We start from the raw sequence: 22906 nt of genomic DNA, 5'->3' as shown, positions 1-22906 counted from the left end.
TTCGTGACGTAAACAGACCATCTCCGGACTGTCCACCACCGACATCCACCCATCCATGATACCACAGTAGTCTACACCACCTTGGTGAATTGATTTATTGTCCAGCTGTTGCTGCTCTGTGACAGGTTTGTGACATTTTTGCATTATTTATCTTTCCACACAGTCTAGGAAGTAGGCTGGCTAGCTTTTATTTTTATATATATAGCTCATCGTTTGGGTGGAATCAACATAGCACTCTGACTGTTCTCCTTTGACAGCAAGTTGATTCACCAGTGAGCTGATATTAAATCACTCCTGTCGTTTTTTCTTTGTTGTTAAATTGCATTTCTGTCTCTCAGAAAAAATGCAGAAGAGGAGGAAGCCAGAGCCGATCACGCTCAACCCGATTCCTGATGGGAACGCGATAAACGGAACCGGGTCTTCGGAGTGAGTTATTCTGGCCATGCAATCACTAGTCTACACCAAAGTCCTAAATTGCGCTCTGGATGAACTGCCATTTGTTGTCTATTTAGCCTAGGTTGCCCTTGATTAGGTTACAAGGGGCGGTTGAATATGCTCGTAAATTTAACCTTATTTTAAATTTGCCTAGGCTATTGGTTGAACACTGTCATTTGAGTAGCCAACAGAAAATTGCAGGAATCATTTTAAACGTGAGGATATTTTACAAATATTTGTGAATGTCATACAACTAATAATTGTAGCATGCCTAGGCTACTCTTTGTGAATCTAAGTGTGTGTGTGTGTGTGTGTGTGTGTGTGTGTGCTTGTGCTTGTGCGTGCATGCGTGCGTGCAAGTTGCCTATTCTACTTTTGTCCCATATCCAAAAGTCCATGAATATTTATTATGTGTAATTTGCAGTTTTGCTAAATCACTGTTGGTACTGTGGACGTAGCTCATAGTATTGTGGTCTCCCCAGCTGAACTGGCAATGTTGCTCGTAAGAGAGAGCCTGTTTAAATGTTACAGGGTGATGATGAAATCACTGTGTGCAGTCCAAACAGACAGGTTGTTATTACACCCAGGCAAAGAAGATATAACAATGTGTGGAGCTGTCACTAGGCTATCTTTCCCTTCACTGAGGTCACCAGAGATGTGGTTTTATGACGGGCCCATGGGTCCAGGAATGGTCTGTGTGGGTGAGATTAGCATCCTGCTCTCTGTGTCTGAGGGTTGAGGACCAGGGCCCAGCAGAGTCAGGATGGGGACAGAGGCTGTCAAGGAGGTGTGCGGTCAGTTTGCACCACAGGGTGGACAAACACGGAAAGATCCGCAGAGATGATGAACTGTAGTGACAACATAGTTGGCTTCCTTTGACTGGGGTCAGAGAGAGAGAGGTATCATTGCGCCCCCCCCAGCTCAATTAAACCCTCATGGTAGCTCTGTAATGATTATTATTGCTTACTATAAACATAAACAAGTCTCTGTGATTGGACTGGGTCATGTGATGCATGGCAATGATAAGAATGCCCTGTGGAACCCTTTTGTTCTTATGGCTCTGGAACTGTCCTAAATGTTCCGTCCATCTCTGTGTCTATTGTTTGGCACCTCTGTGGGTGCTAGCGCCGTCTCTCAGATCTGTGGACCAATCATGACTCAGACGTCTCTCTCTCTCTCTCTCCCTGGCCTTGACCACGCTGGGCTCAGTGGTGCGTGTCATGGCTTCCCGTTACTCAGAGCCTGCCGAGAGCCCTGAAGGCCTCACACACACACACACACACACACACATCCTCATCCCGCCATCGCTCGAGCCTGTCGGGAGGCTCATCGGTATAGATGCGGTGGACGATGGGTGACACGCTGACAGGTTTGCCTTGCTGGAGAGTGGCAGTGGGGATTCTAGGGACAGCTGCAGTGTTTCCAACAGACTGGGCTTTGAAAACAAAGCTCTGACAGTTTGGGTTTCGGAAAAGTTTAATTACTCCAAAACATTCTGGTGAATGGACTGTATTTAAACGGCTCCTTCGAGCACCCAAAGCACTTTACATGTCATGTTGTGCCTCACACACACACACACACACCGATGATGGAGGCAGTCACCTGCTCATCAGGAGCATTGGGGTCAAGTGTCAGAGCCACTGCCGCTGCCCAAAGGGAAGCAAATGGGTAAGCATAGCCACATAACAATGGTGCAAAGGGGTAAGCATAGCCTCATAACAATGGAGCAAAGGGTAAGGATAGCCTCATAACATCCTCATAATAATGGCTTTTTATGTAATTAATAGCATCTGGTCATTAAGAAATCTTTGTTACTGTCATTTTAATATACATAATTTCTTCCAAGACTGTAATGGACCATAATAAGTTTCTAAGTTTCTAAGTGTCTTAGTTTCTAATATACTTTCTGTGTGGCTGAGTGTGTGTGTATTGTGTGCGTGGGTGTCTGTGTGTGTGTGTGTGTGTGTGTGTGTGGGGGGGGTTATAGAGGGAGAGGGTTGGGTATGTAATAGTGTAAATTGGGAGGGTTTATACAAATCTACAAGATCTCTGCTGCTGATACAGAGGCCCTGGAGCACTATCAGGTAAGAGGGTGCATATGGTGTGGTATGGTGAGAGAGGTGGGAAGTATGCTGGCTAAAAATATTCCTGGGAAGCAGCGAGAGTGGCACAGGAGAGAGAGAGAGAGAGAGTGAGAAAGAGAGAAGAGAGAGAGAGAGAGAGAGAGAGGGCAAAAGGCTGCTAACTCTCTTTGTGTGTGAGAGTGTAGCTCTATGCACACACACTCTTGCTTTTTCTCACTCACTCACACAGAACCCTCTCCAAGAAAGCTACTGTTTCCCTCAGTGTAAGCCCAGAGTTTGGATTTCTTCAGTGGCGTTTGCTTCCAGTGCTCTGGGGCTTGTCTAGGGTGGAGAGGGTGGAGGAGGATGGAGCGTGTTGGTGTGTTGTGGTGTGGTGTGGTGTGGTGCATTGTATTGTGGTGGTGGTGCCGCCTTTAGGGAGGGGTCTAAGGGGACCTCTGTATTGCAGTGTGACAGCAGAGCCCATGGGCCGGCGCATTCCTGTCAGGAGGCCAGGGCAGGCCGGGGCAGGCGGGTGGGGCTCTGGAATGCTGCTGTGGAACTTTGAATCAGGCCTCTGGAAGTCAGAGCTGGGGGGTGTTTAGAATTCTTTCACCCACTATAAGTAACTGGACCTGGGATGTTAGTGTGTATATGGAGTGGTGTGTGTGTGTGTGTGTGAAGGGGTTTTACGGTAAGTGTTTTTTTCTGGGCTGTTAGTAATCCCTCAGAGTTGAGTCACGCTTCCGGACCTCATTGGGACCGTGGGGATCTGACAGTAAACCCACTTTCCCCCTGGAACTGGCACTCAGCAGCACCTACCCAGCACCCAGCAGCACCTACCCTATACCCAGCAGCACCTACCCAGCAGCACCTACCCAGCAACCAGCAGCACCTACCCAGCAGCACCTACCCTATAATTTTCTGTTCCGTATCCAAATCTAACCCACATCCTTTAGCCCAAACTCTTGATTTAGTGTGAGGACATACAGGCTGCAGCAGTCTCTTGTGTGAGCTTTGCTCATTTCTCTTGTGTGAGCTTTGCTCATTTCACTTGTGTTCTCTTGTGTGAGCTTTGCTCATTTCTCTTGTGTGAGCTTTGCTTATGTCTCTTGTGTGAGCTTTGCTCATTTCTCGTGTGTGAGCTTTGCTCATTTCTCTGTTAGTGTCTGTGTGGTAGGGAGCTCTTCTGATTAGTGAACCTTTCTGTGCAGAGGGTTATTTTTACAGAGATCAAGCCCCCCAGATTTGCTTTTTAATTTGAGTGAGTAGTAGTGTGAGTAGTAGTGTGTGTGTGTGTGTGTGTGGCTCAGTAAAAGCAATACATCACAACCTGATGACATAGATCACCAGCAGTGATGATCAGTACTTCATGGCTCACACAGCAGACTTACTTGCACACACGCACACACACACACACTCACACATACACATACACACACACACACACACACATACACACGAGAGGTAGATTAAGAAGGACCGTAGTGTTTTCTGGTGAACCATCTCTGTTTGCCGCTCCTCTCCTGGAACATCTCTCTCAGTCACTCCTTATTCTCTATCACTCCTTATTCTCTTATTCTCTATCACTCCTTATTCTCTATCACTCCTTATTCTTTATTGTTTATCACTCCTTATTCTCTATCACTCCTTATTCTTTATTGTTTATCACTCCTTATTCTCTCTATCACTCCTTATTCTCTTATTCTCTATCACTCCTTATTCTCTTATTCTCTATCACTCCTTATTCTCTATCGCTCCTTATTTTCTATCACTCTTTATTTTCTATCGCTCCTTATTCTCTATCACTCCTTATTCTCTCTATCCTGATTCTCATTAGTCTGTGTCTCCTCAGTTGTTTAAATGATAAAATGTTTATCATTTAAGTTGTTTAAATGATAAAATGTCATGAAATGGTGAACATGTTAATCAGTGTTCCCCAAAGCCAAAGATTATGTCCTGAAATGCCATCTTTTGTCCACATGCCAAAGATATTTCATTTACAGTTGAAGAAAATACAAATCAGCGAATGTTTAGCTATTTTCCATAAGAAAATGACCCAAACTGATTCACCATTTACTAAAATAGTTGGCGATTTATTTATTTGATAAATAATCGAATAATTGATCCAGCCCTTTTTGTCTGTCTCTCCTCCACTAATGAAACTGTCTGTCTCTCCTGTACTGAAACAACTCTGTCTGTCCCTTCTAAACTGTCTCTCCTACACTGACACATCTGTCTGTCTCTCCTGTTCTGAAGCATCTCTGCTGGTCTGTCTTTGTCTTTCTGACCGTAGCTGCACTGCAACGTGCTTCTCCATGTTTTCTATTCACCTCCACAGTCCACACCTGAGGCTCAGCTTAGGGCATAGCGAAGGACATGGACGCAGCAGGACGGGGAGACTGTTTTTCAGCAGTCTTCCCATAAGCGTGGGAAATCTTGAGAATAAACAGCCACCATCGTCATACATGAAGTGTGGCCTAGGCTGAAATGTACACAGAAGCTCTTCTGTTCACAGTCCCATTTTCTTTTGTCTTTAAATCACTGCTGTGTACACACACACACACACACACACACACACACACACACACACACACACACACACACACACACACACACACGCACACACACACACACACACACACACACACCTAACGAAAAGGGTTTCAATTATGGATGTGACCAAGAGCATCATATTGATTTCTTCTCCTCAGCGACGGAGGAAATCAAAGGTGTGATGAAATAACTAAAGACATAAAGCACACATAAAATACTTAACTAGTAATCAGCATAATGATCAGTAAATAGCTGTGAGGGTATTACCCCATACAAGCATTTGCCTGGGGTAATGTATATATTTCTGTGTGTGTGTGTGTGTGTGTGTCTGCATGGGTATTCTACCAGCAAGGCTTTGAACCGGTTCACGGAACGAAAACTAAAACCAGAAACGTTTGATGTTTTGCTAGGAGCAGAAACGAAACCGGAAACTTTACATTTTTAAATGTTCCGGGAACATTATCAAAAAAATGGTAACCGGTTAATACCGTTATTTTTTTCGTTCTTTGACAAGATTTCTATGCAATATGACTTGGTGAGGTTCACTTCCAGGCGTTCACTCATCGGGAGAAATGTAATAGAGAAGTTTACCACCAGCTGTACAGGCAGAATCTTTTGTAATTTCCCTCTGGGCCCTGACAAAGTTATTGACGTTTGTTTAAAAGTTTATATTCACAATGGCAGCTATGTACAAGACAAATGTAGAGACAAAAATGCACTGATTGGGCCCTGCAGGTTTGGTCAATTGATGTCCACAATGGCAGCTATGTAGCCTACCATCTTTCAGTTATTTGCATAGATTTAGCTATGTGAGTTGCATAGGCTTTTGGATGGATGTAAGAACTACACTGAAGCTTCTGTATTGCTTTGCTGTTTTGTACTGTTACTGTATGTTGGATGACAAGAGAACAAATGCACTGATTGGGCCCTGACCAGGTATGGTCAATTGAAGTTTTCAATGACAGCTATGTACTGTAGCCTGCCCTATTTGTCATTTGAGCTATGTTAGAAGTATAATGGATATGTGTTCAGTTGTTTGCCAATAAACGACATGGCAGACATTTTCCTCGTCTTAATTCATGTGTAATACTGAATAAATGTAGACATATTACAGTTATGCCACTTACATGATAGCACTTTTTAAATGTTTGATGACAGGATAGAGACTTAAAGGATAATTCCGGTATTTAGCACTTTGAGTCCCTTTTCTGGTGTGTTTTGGATGAACTAGATTGGTGGACACCGAAATGTTGACGATTGGTCATTTTGGTCATTTTGAATTGCCTTTACTGCTTCAGAGTGGCTGCCTACATGCATGCACAAACATGTCCTTAAAACAACCCTTAACGTTCGTTTTCAAAACAGTGCAACTCACCGAGTGGTTAGTGGTGTTTGTTGATGTTCCAAAACAAGTAGCATAGCGAAATACAGTTTCTGTCCAGGAACATCAATTTTAGGGTTAAACCGAAAACCGGAAACGTTAAAATACTGTTTCTGTTCGGAAGGAACCAATTGGGACAAAATTCTGGTTCAAAGCCCTGGTAAGCAGGATAAGATGAAATAACAGGTTTAATTTGTTTGTGAGAGAATAGCTTAGACATTGAACATATTAGAAACAGTCTGAATATGGTAACAGTCCTTACTTAGCATAGGCCCCCATCTCTGATCCATCCAATGAGTGGATCTCAATTCCTGCCATCGGAAGAAGGCAAAAACCGTCTAAAGCCCTCCTTACACTGACAGACTTTGGAAAGATTTGCAAAGATTTGGAAAAGATTTTTGAAAGACTACAGTCTCACATCTAAAGACAAGTAATAGAGTTTTAAGTCACAGACTATGATTTTGCAATGACTAGGGATCTTGCAGGGTCACTATTTACAAGACTGCAACTATTCCTTTAAATTATTACCCATCGTGCAATAGATATCAACGGGAACTGAAATGATAGCCTACTAAACTCAAAGTCATATTTTCGTGTTTCTGCAGCATTGTTTCATGCGTGACATCCCTAACCGATATAGAGTTGTTCTGTCACATGGAAGAGCCGACTAAAAATGTATAAGAAACGAAATAACAAATGATCATATTCATGGGTTTCATCAGGTCCCTTGCTACAGCTGTCGCCTACTTTGCCCCTCCTGTTTGGTGTTGGAGCGAAGTCACTATTGGTTTTTACATCGTTCACGTCACTATTTGGATGAGCCACGACTAAAAGACTTGCGATAATATCAAACATGTTTGATATTGTTGTAACGCCAAAACTAGGAAAGACTGACTTCCGACTGACTTAAAGGACAAGCTCGCTATTTTACACTTAAAGCCCTGTTTTCAAATAGTTTATGATTAAATAGAACGTTTAAGATTGAAGTTTGGACACATGCTGCTGTCCTGAGAATTTTCGCTTTCTGTGGTAGCACCCTCCCACCTCCACAACGGCTGCATAGGTGCACTGGAACAATCTTTCTAAAACACATGAAACTTTCGTTTACATGAAGACATGAAACTCACCGAGTGGTCAGGGGTGTTCACTGATATGCTCACACAAAGATCGCTGCAAAAGATGCTTTCCAACAGGTTTTATCATAGGTATTACTCTGCTGCCAGAAACGGATATGGGGATGTTTGTATTCTTTCTGTAGTCTTTTGCAGTCGCGGTATTGCGGTACTGCACTGTACTTGCGGTACTTGGCGGTACGCCAAATTTCAATCTTAAACTTTCTATTTAATCATAAACTATCTGAAAACAGGGCTTTAAGTGTAAAATAGCGAACTTGTCCTTTAAAACTGCTAAGATTGGCACCTTTCACTTAACGATCTATTTAACGGGAGCGCGCCGCGATTCCAGTACGACTCCCATGATTTCTGTCCGACTTTGGAAATTTAGTCGCCGACTGTGAAAACAGACCAAAATCGTACAATGTAAGGCCGCCATAAGTCATAATTTCTTTGAGTATATATATGTTTGTTTGTGTGTGTGTGTGTGTGACGGTCTGCCCGGCGGTCACTCCACTGATGGCCATGCTCCACACAGGAGTCCCCTGGGGAGTAGTTTAAAGCGTCCTCTTGTGAATCATTAAGCACCTCCACCCACCCAGGGCAGGCCAGCAGGCCAGTGACCCGTGGCTGAGAGCCCAGCAGGTCTCCCTCCTTGGGGGGGCTGTTTCATGTGCATGCCCCCTGCTCAGCTGGGGGGCCGGGCGGCGAACTGAGCAATCTGTTTCATGGAACCGCTTCAGCAATCTTACCTTTAAACAGCAGCCAAGAGTAAACCTGAACCTCAGATTTATCTGAACCTGTGTGTGTGTGTGTGTGTGTGTGTGTGTGTGTGTGTGTGTGTGTGTTGTGTAAGGTGATTAAGAAAGAAAGTAGATCAGCAAATGAAATGAAGGCAGTAAAGAAGTTGTGTTTGAATGAGTGTGTGTGTGAGGAGTGTGTGTGTGTGTGTAGTTATTTGTGTATGTGGTTATAAGTGTGGTTGTATGTGAGGTTTTTCTGTGCACAGAAAGTGAACGCTGTGCCTTGCCATATTGCATGGAATTTACTAAGCTTTCACTTCATCAGGTAAACAGCGGTTCATCACTGATGACGTGAAAGTGAAAGTAAGACATTAGAAAGGCAAACACAAGTTAAGGTCATCTCTTCGTCGTTTTTGCACTGTCCTCATACATCTCCTCTTCTGTGCATTGTGTGTGTGTGTTCCCTAAATCCTGAAATTGTAACCTGTTTTATCAATGTGCTTATATAGTGCTTGTGCTTCTGGCTTGGGTCCTGTGGAGTGTGAAAGATGACCCACCCCCTCCTCTATCTGTATCTGTGTGTTGTGTGTGTGTGTGTGTGTGTGTGTGCTGTTCTTGTTCCCTCTCCTACGCATAAAACTGAGAGCAGGGGAGACGAGAGGTGTGAAGTGTAAAGTGTGAAATGTTCTCCCCCCCCCTCTCTCTCTCTCTCTCTCTCTCTCTCTCTCCCTCCCTCTCCCTCTCCCCTCTCTCTCCCTCTCCTCTCTCTCTCTCTCTCTCCATCTCTCTCTCTCTCCATCTCTCCCTCCCTCCCTCGCTCCTTCTCTCCGGTAGCTCAGCCTGTTCCAGCAGCGCCTCTGTCTCTCCTGTCAGCAGCACGCCCACGCCACCCACGCTACCCTCCCTGCACTCACACTCTTTTCCTCTTTCTATCTCATGCCCTCTGTCATTCTCTCTCTCTCTCCCTCTCTTGCGTGCTTTCCCTTTTTTCTCACTCACTCTCTTATTGCTCTCTGTCTGTCTCTCTCTTTCTCTCTCTCACGGTTTTCTTCACTCTATCTTGCTCACACAAAGTTTCTTTATTTCTCTTTCCTTTTTCTCTTTCTTTTTCTCTCTCTCTCTCTCTCTCTCTCTCTTTATTTTCATAGCCACCTCGTAACCATGGTTGTTCAGTCCTCTTATCACATATAGCACACACTTAACACTCTCTTCACTACACACACGGATGAGACACACACTCAGTAGCTGATCGTGGCCCATCACACGCCTCAACACAGCCTCTTGTCCATGCCCAGCTCCCGGAGTCGTGATCGGGCTCAGAGCCTCAAGGCCCTCGAGCTCCACCTCTAGAGTATCCATTGGTGATCATATTATTATGGAAATGCGTGGAGAGAGCCTGATGATATTGGCCAAGGAGCCTCTGGGAAATTAAAAGAAAATTTATGTTTGAAAAATAAAAACGGGGACAAACAGGTTTTGCATGTGAATGGGTGAGTGAGTGGTCCTTGAGGGGGGTTCAAGGGGAGCAGTGTCCTCTGTAGTGTGTGTGTGTGTGTGTGTGTGTGTGTGTGTGTGTGTGTGTGTGTGTGTGTGTGTGCCTGATCTGCTCCGATCCGTCCCCAGTCTCCTGCACAGTTGTCTGCTGTGCCGCACCAGCAACATCAAAGCGCTTTGGATCTCACCTTGGAAAGCAGAGCACAGCTCACTGGCTCTTCAGGATGGATTTACATCCTGTCCAGTCCAGTCCATACGCCTCACCTCACTGGCACCACCAGGGGCTACTGCTCCACCCCTGGTGTATTGATCTTGCACCTATTTAGATGTTTGATCATCTATTGATTTTATCATGTGAGAAAGGAAAGAGCCCATCAGCCCTACATGAGGAGCTTGGTGTGGGACCGGCTTGGTTAGCAGTTCTCCTGTTAGCATTGAGTAGCGGAGGGGTATGGGAGAGGAAAGGGTTAAATGAGTGTGTGTGAGGTGAGACATGCAGATGGTTTAGATAGATACTACCATTGATCCCCAGGGAAACGCTTTCTCTGTGTTTTACTCATCTGTGGTTAGTTAACACACACACACACACACACACACACACACACACACACACACACACACACACACACACACACACACACACACACACACACACACACACACACACACATTTCTACACAAGAACATATGGTCTGACATATTCATACAGTATATGCATTTGTAGAGAGGAAGAAAATGAGAGAGGCAGGGAGTGTGTGTGTGTGTGTGTGTGTGTGTGTGTTTGAAGTATACAGAGAGGGTGTGAGAGTATGGGGTATGTGTGTGGCAGAGGAGAGAGAGAGAGAGAGAGAGAATGCAGGGGGAGGAGAGGAAGAGAGGATGAAGAATAGAAGGTCAGAGGAGTTCACTCTACTAATGAAGTGCAAAGGAAATGCATCGCCATGACAACATGGCCCCGACAGAGGCACACATTCTTAGCGGAACTCCCAATTTCCTCATACTGGGGTCTGAAGGAATGAACACACACACACACACACACACACACACACACACACACACACACACGGTCATACACACACACATACATACATACACGCGCACGCGCACACACACACACACACACACACACACACACACACACACACACTCAAACACATCCTTTCTCACAGAAATACATACTGAATGAACGTACACAAATACACACACAAGCGTGCACGCACACACACACACACATACACACACACACACACACACAGGAGTATATCATATCATTATCAGAGCAGCTGTATTGAGCTCCCCATGTGTTTAAGGCTGCATACCGTAAGAGCACACACTGTAGGCTGCAACAGCCTGCTCTGTAGTGTAATACCCAGCGGACATCTCCCTCATCCAGGCATGCAGTGGTTGGCTGCCCTGCCCATGGTGTCTTGTGGAAGGCATAGAGATGGAAGATCTCTCTCTCTCTCTCTCTCTGTCTCTCTCTCTCCCTCTCTCTCTCTCTCTCTCTCCCTCAGGCAAACACTCACATCTCTCAGCTGGCCTTGACTGACAGCTGTCTTGGCTGTGTTGCCATGGTAATGTTCAGCTGAAAAGGGTGACGGCAGCATCTCATGTGAAGCGTGCACTGCACACCGCACTGTTTTGCTTTTTAATAAAAAAATGACAGGATTTCTTTTTGTTTATAAGTAACACCTACATCGTGGCATTTGTTTTACATTTGTTTTAATGGGACATGATTTGCATCTTAATACACATTATTACCAATTATTTAGACTAAGTACATTTTGTAATAGACGGCTAATTAATGAATTAATTAATATAATTAGTTGGATATTACTGCTTTGTAAATTAAGCTATTAAATGTTGCTAATAGGCTATGAGTATACCTGATATCCTTACACATAGAGGAGGAGACACAAAGGCACAACCTTACACCTTATGTTTGCTGCCATGTTTTGTACACACACACACACACACACACACACACACACACACACACACACACACACCTAATGTGCCTTTGGTATCTGACACACTTTTGTCTTATTTCTGTTTCTGTGTGTTTGTGTGTGTGTGTGTCCATGTCCATCCCCAGGACCAACCTGGAGGCCCTGCAGAAGAAGCTGGAGGAGTTGGAGCTGGACGAGCAGCAGCGGAAGCGTCTGGAAGCTTTCCTCACGCAGAAGCAGAAGGTGGGCGAGCTCAAGGACGACGACTTTGAAAAGATCTGCGAGCTGGGCGCAGGCAACGGAGGAGTGGTCTTCAAGGTCTCACACAAACCCTCGGGGCTCATCATGGCACGCAAGGTACGGTCAGAAACACCACAGACTAACAGAAAGCCTGGGTTAACCAACCGGATTTAGCTCAGAACTGGCCCGTGCCTCGCTGCGTATAGTTGTGGTTATGGTTATGTTATGGTTTTGGTTATGTTATGGTTGTGGTTATGGTTATGTTATGGTTTTGGTTATGCTATGGTTTTGTTATAGGGGCTTTCATCCAAAGTGACTTACATTATAATAGTCATAACAATTAACAGTACACATTGTAAGAGTGTCAAATAGTGTAAAACACAATCAAATAAAAGTAAGGGATAATTTTGAGCTTCAATTATAGTATATTATATAGTATAGTATAGTATAGTATAGTATATAGTAAAATGTTAGGACGATCTGTACAGGAGCAAGCTTGGGAAGAAAAGCTGCCACACATCTTGATTTTCTCATTCAGAGCACATGCAAAAGCATTTAGGATATGCAAAAAATAATCGCTTGAACTCTGCATCAGTAAAACAGAATGTGATGTATTTAACATTCGTAAAATGTTTTCAAACCTGCTGAAGTATTTGATAATACCCTGGCAGTAGCGCAAGTCAGGGCTTGTGTTAAGGGAGCAAGCCAGCTGTGTAAATGCGTACTCTTGTTTAAAGATTGTGTGGAGGGTAGAGCGGGAGGAGGTTGCTGTGCATACCGGTGAGAGGAGTTATCCAAAGCACTGAAGACTAGTAGGTAGCAGGCGCACACTGTGGAGGTGTACTTGTAGGCTATTCATCTGCACCATCCTCATGTCTTCAGATGAAACACAGGTCAGAGCTGGATTTTGTTGTTATGGTCTGTGTGCCCTTTTTTAGAGGATGCCATGGGTTACGGATAGGGGTGTCACCAAATCCTCGATTCGATTTAATTTTTAAACTGTGTGTGTCACCTTCAAATCGTTACATTGGTGTCAGAAGCGACTTTTGAACATGACCTCCGCTCAGCGAGAGAAGCTGGGAGCGGGAGACCTCACCACTGGGTGGAGGCCCACGCAAGAGGATCCAGAGAGAGCCCTTGTAAGGGCTACTAAAAAGCTCGGGGCCTTCTATTGCTACTGCCGACGGAGAAGAGGAGCTATCGTCTGGAGCTGCCTGCGGCCATGGGAGAAGATCTTGCCGGAAGAGGGGCCTGAAGAAGCGTTCGTGGAGAAGACGACGCTGGCATGGGCGCTTGACTCCGAAGCGGGCGAAGGCAGCGAGCAGGCGTGAGCAGAGCCGAAGGGTTCCTAGACGATGGACGGTTGGCAGAGCCGCTGAGGGCAACAAACTCCCACGACGGTGGGGCAGCAGTGACGGAAAGGGCCTCCTGAACTCTGAACTTTAAAACTTTTTGGGTGCGTGTGAGAGGCAACCGTGGCTGTGAAGCCGTTCTAGTTGGCCTGTTGGCGGCGCCTTTAAAAAAGTTTGTTGTGTGGAGTTCGTTAGCACGGCCATTTCGGGGTCGTGCCTTCGGCTGAGGCCTGAGGGAGTGGAACGGGCGGGGAGCAGAAACAGGACGGCTCTCAGCGAGATGGCAACATCGAGGAGGGACGCCAAAGGCGGTAGCTGCAGCGGGAGAGCCAGCGTCCGGTTAACTCTTGTGAGTCGGTGCCTGTCTGTCCTGGTCGGGCGACCGGCGGGAGCCGGAGTGGCGTTGGTGCAGCTTCATCTGGCCCCCTCGAACCCGGTGCTTGGTACAGTGTCGACGGTTGAAAAGGCCACCTAGGGGCCCGCCAGGAGAGGAGGAGTGCCGTGGTGACTGCGAGCGGAAAGATGCAGCCTGAGGGCGGCTGCTGAGGAGCTGGTGCCCGGCCCGGGGTCGCCACGTGAGTGGCTGCTAGAACGCCCGAACTGGATTGCTAGCAGCGTGGCGCCCGTTGAGTGAGCTCCTGCGTGTGCACCCACGTGATTTGGCGGTACTGTCGCACTGGACTGAGTGGCGGAGGCGGCAGCGCCGGCCTTAAGCATGTGGCTACCCGTGGTCGCGTTGCCGAGGCGGCAATGGCTTGTTGGGGACCTATGTGGCGTCGGCATAAAGACAGTGTTAAGCGTTCTCAGCGCAGGGCATCCTGGGATCACTGAAGCGAACATTTGGGGTTTATGTCGTTATTCTCCTTAGTTTTGGAGTGTAATGTTACGCGTCTTTATTGTAACATGTTCCCTTTTAGTTCTCCCTCATGTGTGATCCTTTTTTTGTGTGGGGGCTGCGCCCCTCCCCTGTATGTGTAGTGTGTGTGTTGACGACCTGCCCGTGTGTATTGTGTTCTGGGTCTTGGTCTGTGTGCTCTCGTTCTCAGCTAATAAACCTTTTGATTGGACAACTGTGTGTCGCTATCAAATCGTTACAATATGATCACATTCATAATGCACATATTAAATATATGATCACATCCATAATGCATATATTTTATTTAGAGCTATTGGGGTTTCTCTTCCTTCAAGGTGTTCTTTAAAGGGATATGCCAGCATTTTGGGAAATACGCTCATTTTCCACCTCCCCTCGACTTAAAGGAGAATTCCGGTGTGATATTGACCTAAAGTGTGTTGAAACATGATACCGAGTGTGAACGTATGTCTCATAGCTCATCTCGGCTTGTCCCCTGCACTCAGAAATCTGGCACTAGTTAACCGATGTTTTTCGATGGGGGTGCCTTGAGCATCGGCATAGCCATGCAAATGAATCACTGTTTTACACCACTTACGAGGCTCAAAGTAGCTCCATACTTCATTGGTAGACTTCAGGTATGATAAGGGATCAGATTCCAAAAATAATTCAGTGGAAATGCATGGATTCCAGTTGCTTCAGTAGCAGCAACTGGAATCCATGCATTTCACCGAATTATTTTTGGAATCTGATCCCTTATCCTCCCTGTTCATTCGTAAATTGTTAAAACTTAGCTTATCGTGACTAAATTGAAGATGGCGGCGAACGGTAAACTTCCTAAAGGTACTGTCTGTATAAATTGTCTTTTTTCAAAGTTCCCAATGTCTCGTTTTAAATGTCAAGGCCCTTGAAGTCTACAAATGAAGTATGGAGCTACTTGAGCCTCGTAAATGCTGTAAAACAGTGATTTATTTGCATGGCTAGGCCGATGCTTGAGGCACCCCCATCGAAAAACTGGTAGCATCGGCTAACTAGCGCCAGATTTCTGAGTGCAGGGAGATGAGCTAAGAGACATACATTCACACTCGGTATCATGCTTCAACACAATTAGGTCAATATCTCACCGGAATACTCCTTTAAACAATTGAGTTTTACCTTCTCCAGTTCATCCAGTCGTTCTCCGAGTCTGGCGATAGCGTGCGAGATGCTAATGGTCTAATCCGATTCAATGATCTATGCTAGGCTGGAGTCAGACTCAGAGAACGGCTGGATGAACTGGAGAAAGATAAAACTCAATTGTTTAACTCGAGGGGAGGTGGAAAATGAGCATATTTCCCCAAATGGTGGCGTATCACTTTAAGTCAATATTCTGTTGAAATGAAATCTTAGTGATATACTATGAGTAAAATATAGCAGATCTATATAAAATCTATACAAGATAGACAAGAGCCTACATGTACTGTATGTCACATTGCAACATTAATACATAGTATACCCTGTGAAATGAGAGCTCAGATATCTGCAGTCTATTTTGGTCTAGTTAATTTAAAAAGCCCAGTGATATGAAGGCATGGATGGAGTGAATGGATTTCTGCCTGACTGACTACATGTAATTCAGTGGCTCACACATACGGAAGGTCTCCAATGCTCCAATGACCTAGCCTCGCTCACTCATGCCCCTGTGTGTGTGTTTTGTGTGTGTGTGTGTCTGTGTGTACGCATTCCCAGCTGATCCACCTGGAGATCAAGCCGGCCATCCGTAACCAGATCATCAGAGAGCTGCAGGTCTTGCATGAGTGCAACTCGCCCTACATCGTGGGCTTCTACGGAGCCTTCTACAGCGACGGGGAGATCAGCATCTGCATGGAACACATGGTGGGTGATGGATGGATGGATGGATGGATGGATGGATGGTGAGAGAGGGAGTAGAGATTAGATCTGCTTGGAACATGGTTGTGGAGTGGATATTTGAAGAGACAGGAAGGGAACAGACAGACAGACAGACAAACAGACAGACAGGCAGCCAGCAGGCAAACAGACAGCAGGCAGGTAGGCAGAGAAACATGTGGACAAACATGTTGGTAGGCTGACAGACAGGTAGGCCAACTTGCCTCCCACCCTTGGTATGTGTGCATCCATCTCCTACAGCTATGGGACGGACGTGTAGGTGTGCATCCATCTCCTACAGCTATGGGACGGACGTGTAGGTGTGCTGTATCTTGAGTTTCCCAGCACATCTCTGATGTCTGATCTCTCTTAGAATGTCTACAACATCTCACACTCACACACTGATCTCACACACAGCACTCTACACACACTGATCTCACACACAGCACTCTACACACACTGATCTCACACACAGCACTCTACACACACTGATCTCACACACATCACTCTACACACACTGATCTCACACACAGCACTCTACACACACTGATCTCACACACAGCACTCTACACACACTGATCTCACACACATCACTCTACACACACTGGTGGGTTGGAGCATCAAGAGCATCAAGAGAGAATGCAAAAAATACATGCACATATTACATTTGATCCTTAGTCATTGTAATTGTGTGTGTGTGTGTGTGTGTGTGTGTGTTTCCATGTCCAGATGTAAATACTGATTGTGTTTGCAGGACGGTGGATCTCTGGACCAGTCCCTGAAGAAGGCCGGCAAAATCCCTGAAGAGATCCTGGGCAAAGTCAGCATCGCAGTGAGTGCCAATGTTTTTCATTTCAGCCGTTTTTTGCAGTGTGGTAGCATGTGCATTTTAGAGTGTGAGCATGTGTGTGTGTGTATGCATGTTCATGTGTATAAGAGTGTTTATGTGCTTTTGTGTGTGTGTGTGTGTGTGTGTGTTTGAAATGTAACAGACCTCTCCCCTGCTGTCTCACCAGGTGATAAAAGGCCTGTCATACCTGAGGGAAAAACACAAGATCATGCACAGAGGTCAGTGGCTCCGTTCTCCCAACCAGCAGCACGGGACAGACCTCATGTTTTACTACTCACACAAATATGCACTTATCTAGAAATATCTTTTTCTTTAAATACGTATATATTTATGGATATAAAGACATATACATGCTGTATTTTCAGTAAAGCATGTTGGCAAGTCCCTTTCCTTGCACATTAGAAATGCTTTATATTGTTCACCTTTTATATTATTATTTAGGGCTGTCAAAATAACTGATTCATTTCGATTAATTAATTTGAGAAAAAATAACTAAATAAAAAAAAAATAACGCAGATTAATCGATTCTGTATGACCTTTGACCCTGAGCAGTTGTAGTCAGTAACCATTAGACTGTAAAATGAAGGAGAGAGAAGAAAATGTGCTGCCTAGATCATTGATTGGAACATTTACTTTTCAAAAATGGCCTGATGGTGTTGATAAATATAAAGTGTTGATTAAAATAAAGTCCTCTGCAATGTACGTGATAAAAAAAACTTCTTCCCGAAGCACTTTTGAATTTATTTCCTCAGCATATTAGGTCATATCATAGATTATGGCCATTATTAAAATAATAATAAAAGAGTTTTTGAACTTTAATGTCACTAATGCTGATTATTCAATGATTCATTTGAATTTAAATATTTAAAATACTTTCACAGCCAAAATCATATATGCGATTAATTTAGATGAATTAATCACAGAGTATGTAATTAATTAGATAAAAAATTTTAATCGATTAACAGCCCTATTATTATTATATAGTATATAGACATTACTTATAGTATTTCACACTAAGTTGGCAGTGTTGTTATTTCAAAGTGTGTATTGTATATGCTGAGAGTGCATGCCGTGTAGTGAGGGCCGTCTCCTTGTTCTGTTCAGGCTAGTATATGGAGGTGGACATGCTCTCCCTGTTCAGGCTAGTAAATGGAGGTGGACATGCTCTCTGTTCCCTGCTGTCAAAGTAATTAGCCTCCTCCTCCTCCTCCTTCGTAGACGTGAAGCCCTCCAACATCCTGGTGAACTCACGCGGGGAGATCAAGCTGTGTGATTTCGGCGTGAGCGGCCAGCTCATTGACTCCATGGCCAACTCGTTTGTAGGGACACGCTCATACATGTCTGTAAGTCCCTCCTGCTGCTGCCCGTGCCGTGTGTGTCCTGTGTCCTCTTTGCCGTGTGTGTGTCCAAGGCCCTTTTTGTGCGTGTGTCCCAAGGCCCCTCTGTGCTGTGTGTGTCCCAAGGCCCTTAGTGTCGTGTGTGTGTCCTGCGTCCTTTGTGCAGTGTGTGTGTCCTGCGTCCTCTGTGCCGTGTTTGTGTGTCCTGCGTCCTCTGCCGTGTGTCCTGTGTGTGTGTCCCTACGTCCTCTGTACCGTGTGTGTGTGTGTCCTGCGTCCTCTGTGTTGTGTTTGTGTGTCCCTGCGTCCTCTGTGCCGTGTGTGTCGTGTGTGTGTGTGTGTGTGTCCCTATGTCCTCTGTACCGTGTGTGTGTGTCCTGCGTCCTCTGTGCCGTGTTGTCCCTGTGTGTGTCTGTGCGTCCTCTGGCCAGACGAACAAAATACATGCCCACCCAACGCTAATAAACAAACTAACAACACAACGACACATTGTGAATGACAGAAATCACTGAGCACGGAATGTTTAATGTGCTTTGACAGGCAACTGTACATTTAGAATAGTATAAACAGTATAACTATTGTGATGCACTGTGGCTGGGATCAAACTTGGTGGGCTTTTAGCCACCTGTGTATGAGCTGCCCATAAATGGTGCCCATTCAACACTGAATGTTACCGATTCAAACATGCACTGTGGTATTTCTTTGTGTGCTGTTAAAGGCAATGTTATGTTTCTAAGAATGTTTATCCCTAACATAAACACACGGTCACTGGGAACATAGAGTTAAATCTGCACGATTCACTCAAAGCCTTTCAGAGATGAGAGTTTGCCAAGACTTGGCAGGTGTTGAAATAAATAGCAGGCATTGTTCTGTTGCTGGCCTGTATGCGTACGTGTGTGTGTGTGTGTGTGTGTGTGTGTGTGAGAGAGAGAGAGATCTTACATGAGCCCACCCGTTAAGCTGGGGCTCCCATTACGTCATCCCTGTCTTCCTGTCCTCCCCTCCCATTTCCCCACCCCCCTCCCGCTTCCCCAGCCGGAGAGGCTGCAGGGCACCCACTACTCGGTGCAGTCGGACATCTGGAGCATGGGCTTGTCGTTGGTGGAGATGGCCATCGGCCGCTTCCCCATCCCGCCCCCGGATGCCAAGGAGCTGGAGCAGATCTTCGGACAGCCCGTGGAGGGAGACCCCTCGTCCACAGAGGCCTCCCCCAAACCCAGGCCCCCCGGCAGGCCTGGCAGCTGTGAGTGGCTCAGGGCACATGAAGAGTTAAATAGATAGATAGATACATACACACATACATACATACACACACACACACACACACATACATAGGTACATACATATACATACATACATACATACATACATACATACATAGGCAGACAGACAGATAGACAGTCAGTCAGAAAGGTAGGTTGGTAGATAGACAGATAGATAGATCATGTTATTTTTTCTGCCTATTAACTCTTAAACTTCTTACATTACTCATATTTAACAGTATAATTGCATCATAGCATTGAAAAGCTAGTCTTTAAATAAAATGTTGTATTTAACCATCATTGTTTTCATTTTTAGCCTATGGCCCTGACAGCCGGCCTCCAATGGCGATCTTTGAGCTGCTTGACTATATCGTGAATGAAGTGAGTGGGGCGGTCTTGACTGCCATAAAGATACTTCTTCCTGGAATCTAGTGCATGTGTGAATGTGATGTGAATCATGACTTTATTTTCAGCCTCCTCCAAAGCTGCCAGGGATCTTCAGTGCTGACTTCCAAGATTTTGTTAATAAATGGTACGTACTGACACACACCTACACAGCCTCAGAGAGGTTGGCCAGGTCTCAAATAGTGTGTGTGGGATGCGTGTCCGTAAATGAGGCACATGAATTCCAGTAAAATCAACTCATCAGTGAAGCATGCTGCCCCCTTGTGGAATGACAGTGTAACTGCATAAAGATAAATGTGGTCTACACTCAACACACCAATCAAAGCTGATTTATTATTTCTCTATATGCAGCTTAATCAAGAATCCAGCAGAAAGGGCGGACCTGAAGCAGCTGATAGTAAGTATGAGTTACAGCTCTCAACTTCACACAACACGAGTTGACACAATTTCCTTCCCACAACTTTAGCCTACTGTATATTGCTCTCATTTTGTTGACACTTATACTCATTTTGCAGACATTTTCACCTAAGGTACTTTAAAAGTGAACTCTGATTCAAATAGCAGTGGAGAAAACACTCAAAGCATGGTGCTGTAGAGCCATGCTTCAGGAACACTGGGCTCAGACAGACCATACAGGCCGTCTAACTGCCAGAGAGGCTGGAGGACGAGCCACAGTGGCTAAGGAAGGAAAGGGAGATTGTTTTTAATGAAAGAAGATAAAGGGTGAGAATGTGTCGAGTAATTTACGGAGCAGTTGGGCCTTATTGTATTTCCACATTGTATTTCCATATAGAGAACTGTGATTGTGAGCTGAGCTAGCCTGCCTCTAGTCAGCTATGTACTGGGGTCGTGAGCCGAGCTAGCCTGCCTTTGTACTGGGGTTGTGAGCTGAGCTAGCCTGCCTCTAGTCAGTTATTTTGCAATTTCAGGTTATTTATACAGCAACAGCTTAATTAAAAGGATAGCACTGCCCATTCTAAAAGGGGGCAGTGAAGTCATATATGAGCATACATAATGACTATTGTAAGCTTCCCTTTACTGTGTTAGCATGTGTCCACCTCTAAGGGAGTAATATTAGATTCAACCTTATTGTCATTGTGCAGAGTACAAGTTCAGAGATAAACATTTAACAGTCAGGAAGTTACACAACTATTTTCAGTAAACCTGGAGGCCAATTACATGGTCAGCTCCAACCAAATCTTTTCCCATAGTTGGGTTTGTGTATTCATCAGCTACCTACACACACCCACACATGTAGGCCTACATGACTGATGGAGCTGATCGCCGGCCAGGTGTGTGTGCGCGTGTGAGCTTAGGCACTGCTGACTGCACAGAGGACCTAATCCCTTCTGTGTCCTGCATCTCTTCTTCAGGTCCACCCCTTCATCAAGCAGTCCGAGGCTGAGGAGGTGGACTTTGCCGGCTGGCTGTGCAGCACCATCGGCCTGAACCAACCCGTGACCCCCACCCACAGTGCGGGGGTGTGAGAGTGCGACCCCTGACACACACTCCCCACAACAGCCATGCCAAACAAGTCCCTCTGCCAACCCCAAGCAAAGACACTCACACACACTTTCCAGTCATGCACTAACCAACTGGCTACCATGTGCTAACACCATTACAAGTCTGCCAATCAATTAACAAATTTGCCAATCACTGCCTCACTCCACAACACAGATTCCCCCTTTGAACTTTTAAATCTGAACATTGTGTACAAATTGTCAATTGTTTGCTTGAAACTGTAGATAAAATGGCCAGTATGAGGGCAGTAGCCATGGACTAGAACACACCTGGTATTTTGAGCTCAATGAGGGTCTCGTAAAGGTTTAGCTTGTCTGCTAAGTGACGCACTGAAAGACAGATGAGCACTTTAAAAGCTTTGATCCACGCTCCAGATTAAGAATGAGTTTTTATTCCCCCCAGCAGAGTTAATTGAGCCATTTGACATGTCGCTTGGAGGCCCTCCCTGCTGATCGAATGGAGAAGTATCTCTTCCCTAACTGTACAGGTTTCACAGCCATAGGAACACTTAAATGTAAAAACTGAATGCAAACCCATTACACACACTACATATTTTTCCTTGATTTATATTTGTACAAGTGGCTTCATCCTGTTAAAGGACCATTAGACCTATGGGCATTTGCAGTCCCTTAAATATGCTTATTTATAGGGAGTAGACATTCCCAGCCTTATACCTCTGCTCTACCCCATGAGTATTTGTGCTAATTTGTGTTTCAAAAGAATCTCTTGGAAAATTTAGGGATATGTGTTCAATAAACTTGCAGTTTATTTAACTACATCATTCATAGCATGGCATCATTTCTCCACCTCACTTCTATAAAATGACACAGCCTGCAGTGATTTTTAAAGACTTTAATCTTTAATTGGAGTTCAGCCAAAATGTCAGCTAAATACAATAACCATAGCAGAATCAATTCATACACCTGCATGTATGATGTAACATGGCCTAACAATGTTAAATAATGGGTAAAATTTAATTTGGGTCGGTATATAAGCCCACTAGAGTTGATGTATCCTATTCAAAAGGATAAAAGCATTTGAAATTGGCTGCCTATTACCAGATGGCCGAGGTCACCTCCAGCATAGGCTAGGCCAGAGGTTCCCAAACTTAAAACTGTCGAGGCCCAATTGCAACTCTGATGAAAGGGGTGGTCGCTGGGAATATTCAAATGTTTCGGCCGATGACTTAGACGACCCTGCAAATTTTGAACAGATCACCCGGAGACTGAAGACAGGATACATTCAGAAACCCTTCTCAGGTTTGTATATGTGTGGAAGCACCAGACACAAAATAACACCCCAAATCCCAGAAAAACATCTGTATTGTGTGTCTGCACTTCAAGAGGATTCTTTAGAACTGCACTGCATCTTCTTTCTGCAGGATGACAAAACGCACACAAGGTTAGGCTGCAACACAGGAGCAACCGACAGCGCACTTCACTTAGTGACCTCCAGCAGTGAGGTAC

The 22906-nt window shown here is 45.1% G+C and overlaps 1 protein-coding gene across 1 annotated transcript; it reads left to right on the top strand.

The window, feature by feature from the left end:
• map2k1 (mitogen-activated protein kinase kinase 1) lies at positions 1-22216 on the top strand. The gene is made up of 12 exons (XM_048256702.1): positions 1-125; positions 339-426; positions 11880-12090; positions 15907-16053; positions 16820-16897; positions 17082-17133; positions 18134-18258; positions 19288-19495; positions 19831-19895; positions 19988-20046; positions 20271-20316; positions 21293-22216. Exons 2-12 carry the CDS (start codon positions 344-346, stop codon positions 21404-21406), a joined length of 1188 nt encoding a protein of 395 aa, XP_048112659.1. The 5' UTR covers positions 1-125; positions 339-343; the 3' UTR covers positions 21407-22216.
• Positions 22217-22906: the final 690 nt, after the last annotated feature.

Source organism: Alosa alosa, chromosome 11, assembly GCF_017589495.1.
Source record: "Alosa alosa isolate M-15738 ecotype Scorff River chromosome 11, AALO_Geno_1.1, whole genome shotgun sequence".
NCBI lineage: Eukaryota > Metazoa > Chordata > Actinopteri > Clupeiformes > Clupeidae > Alosa > Alosa alosa.
The sequence above is the reverse complement of the archived record's forward strand: the minus strand, read 5'-3'. Positions and strand labels throughout refer to the sequence as shown.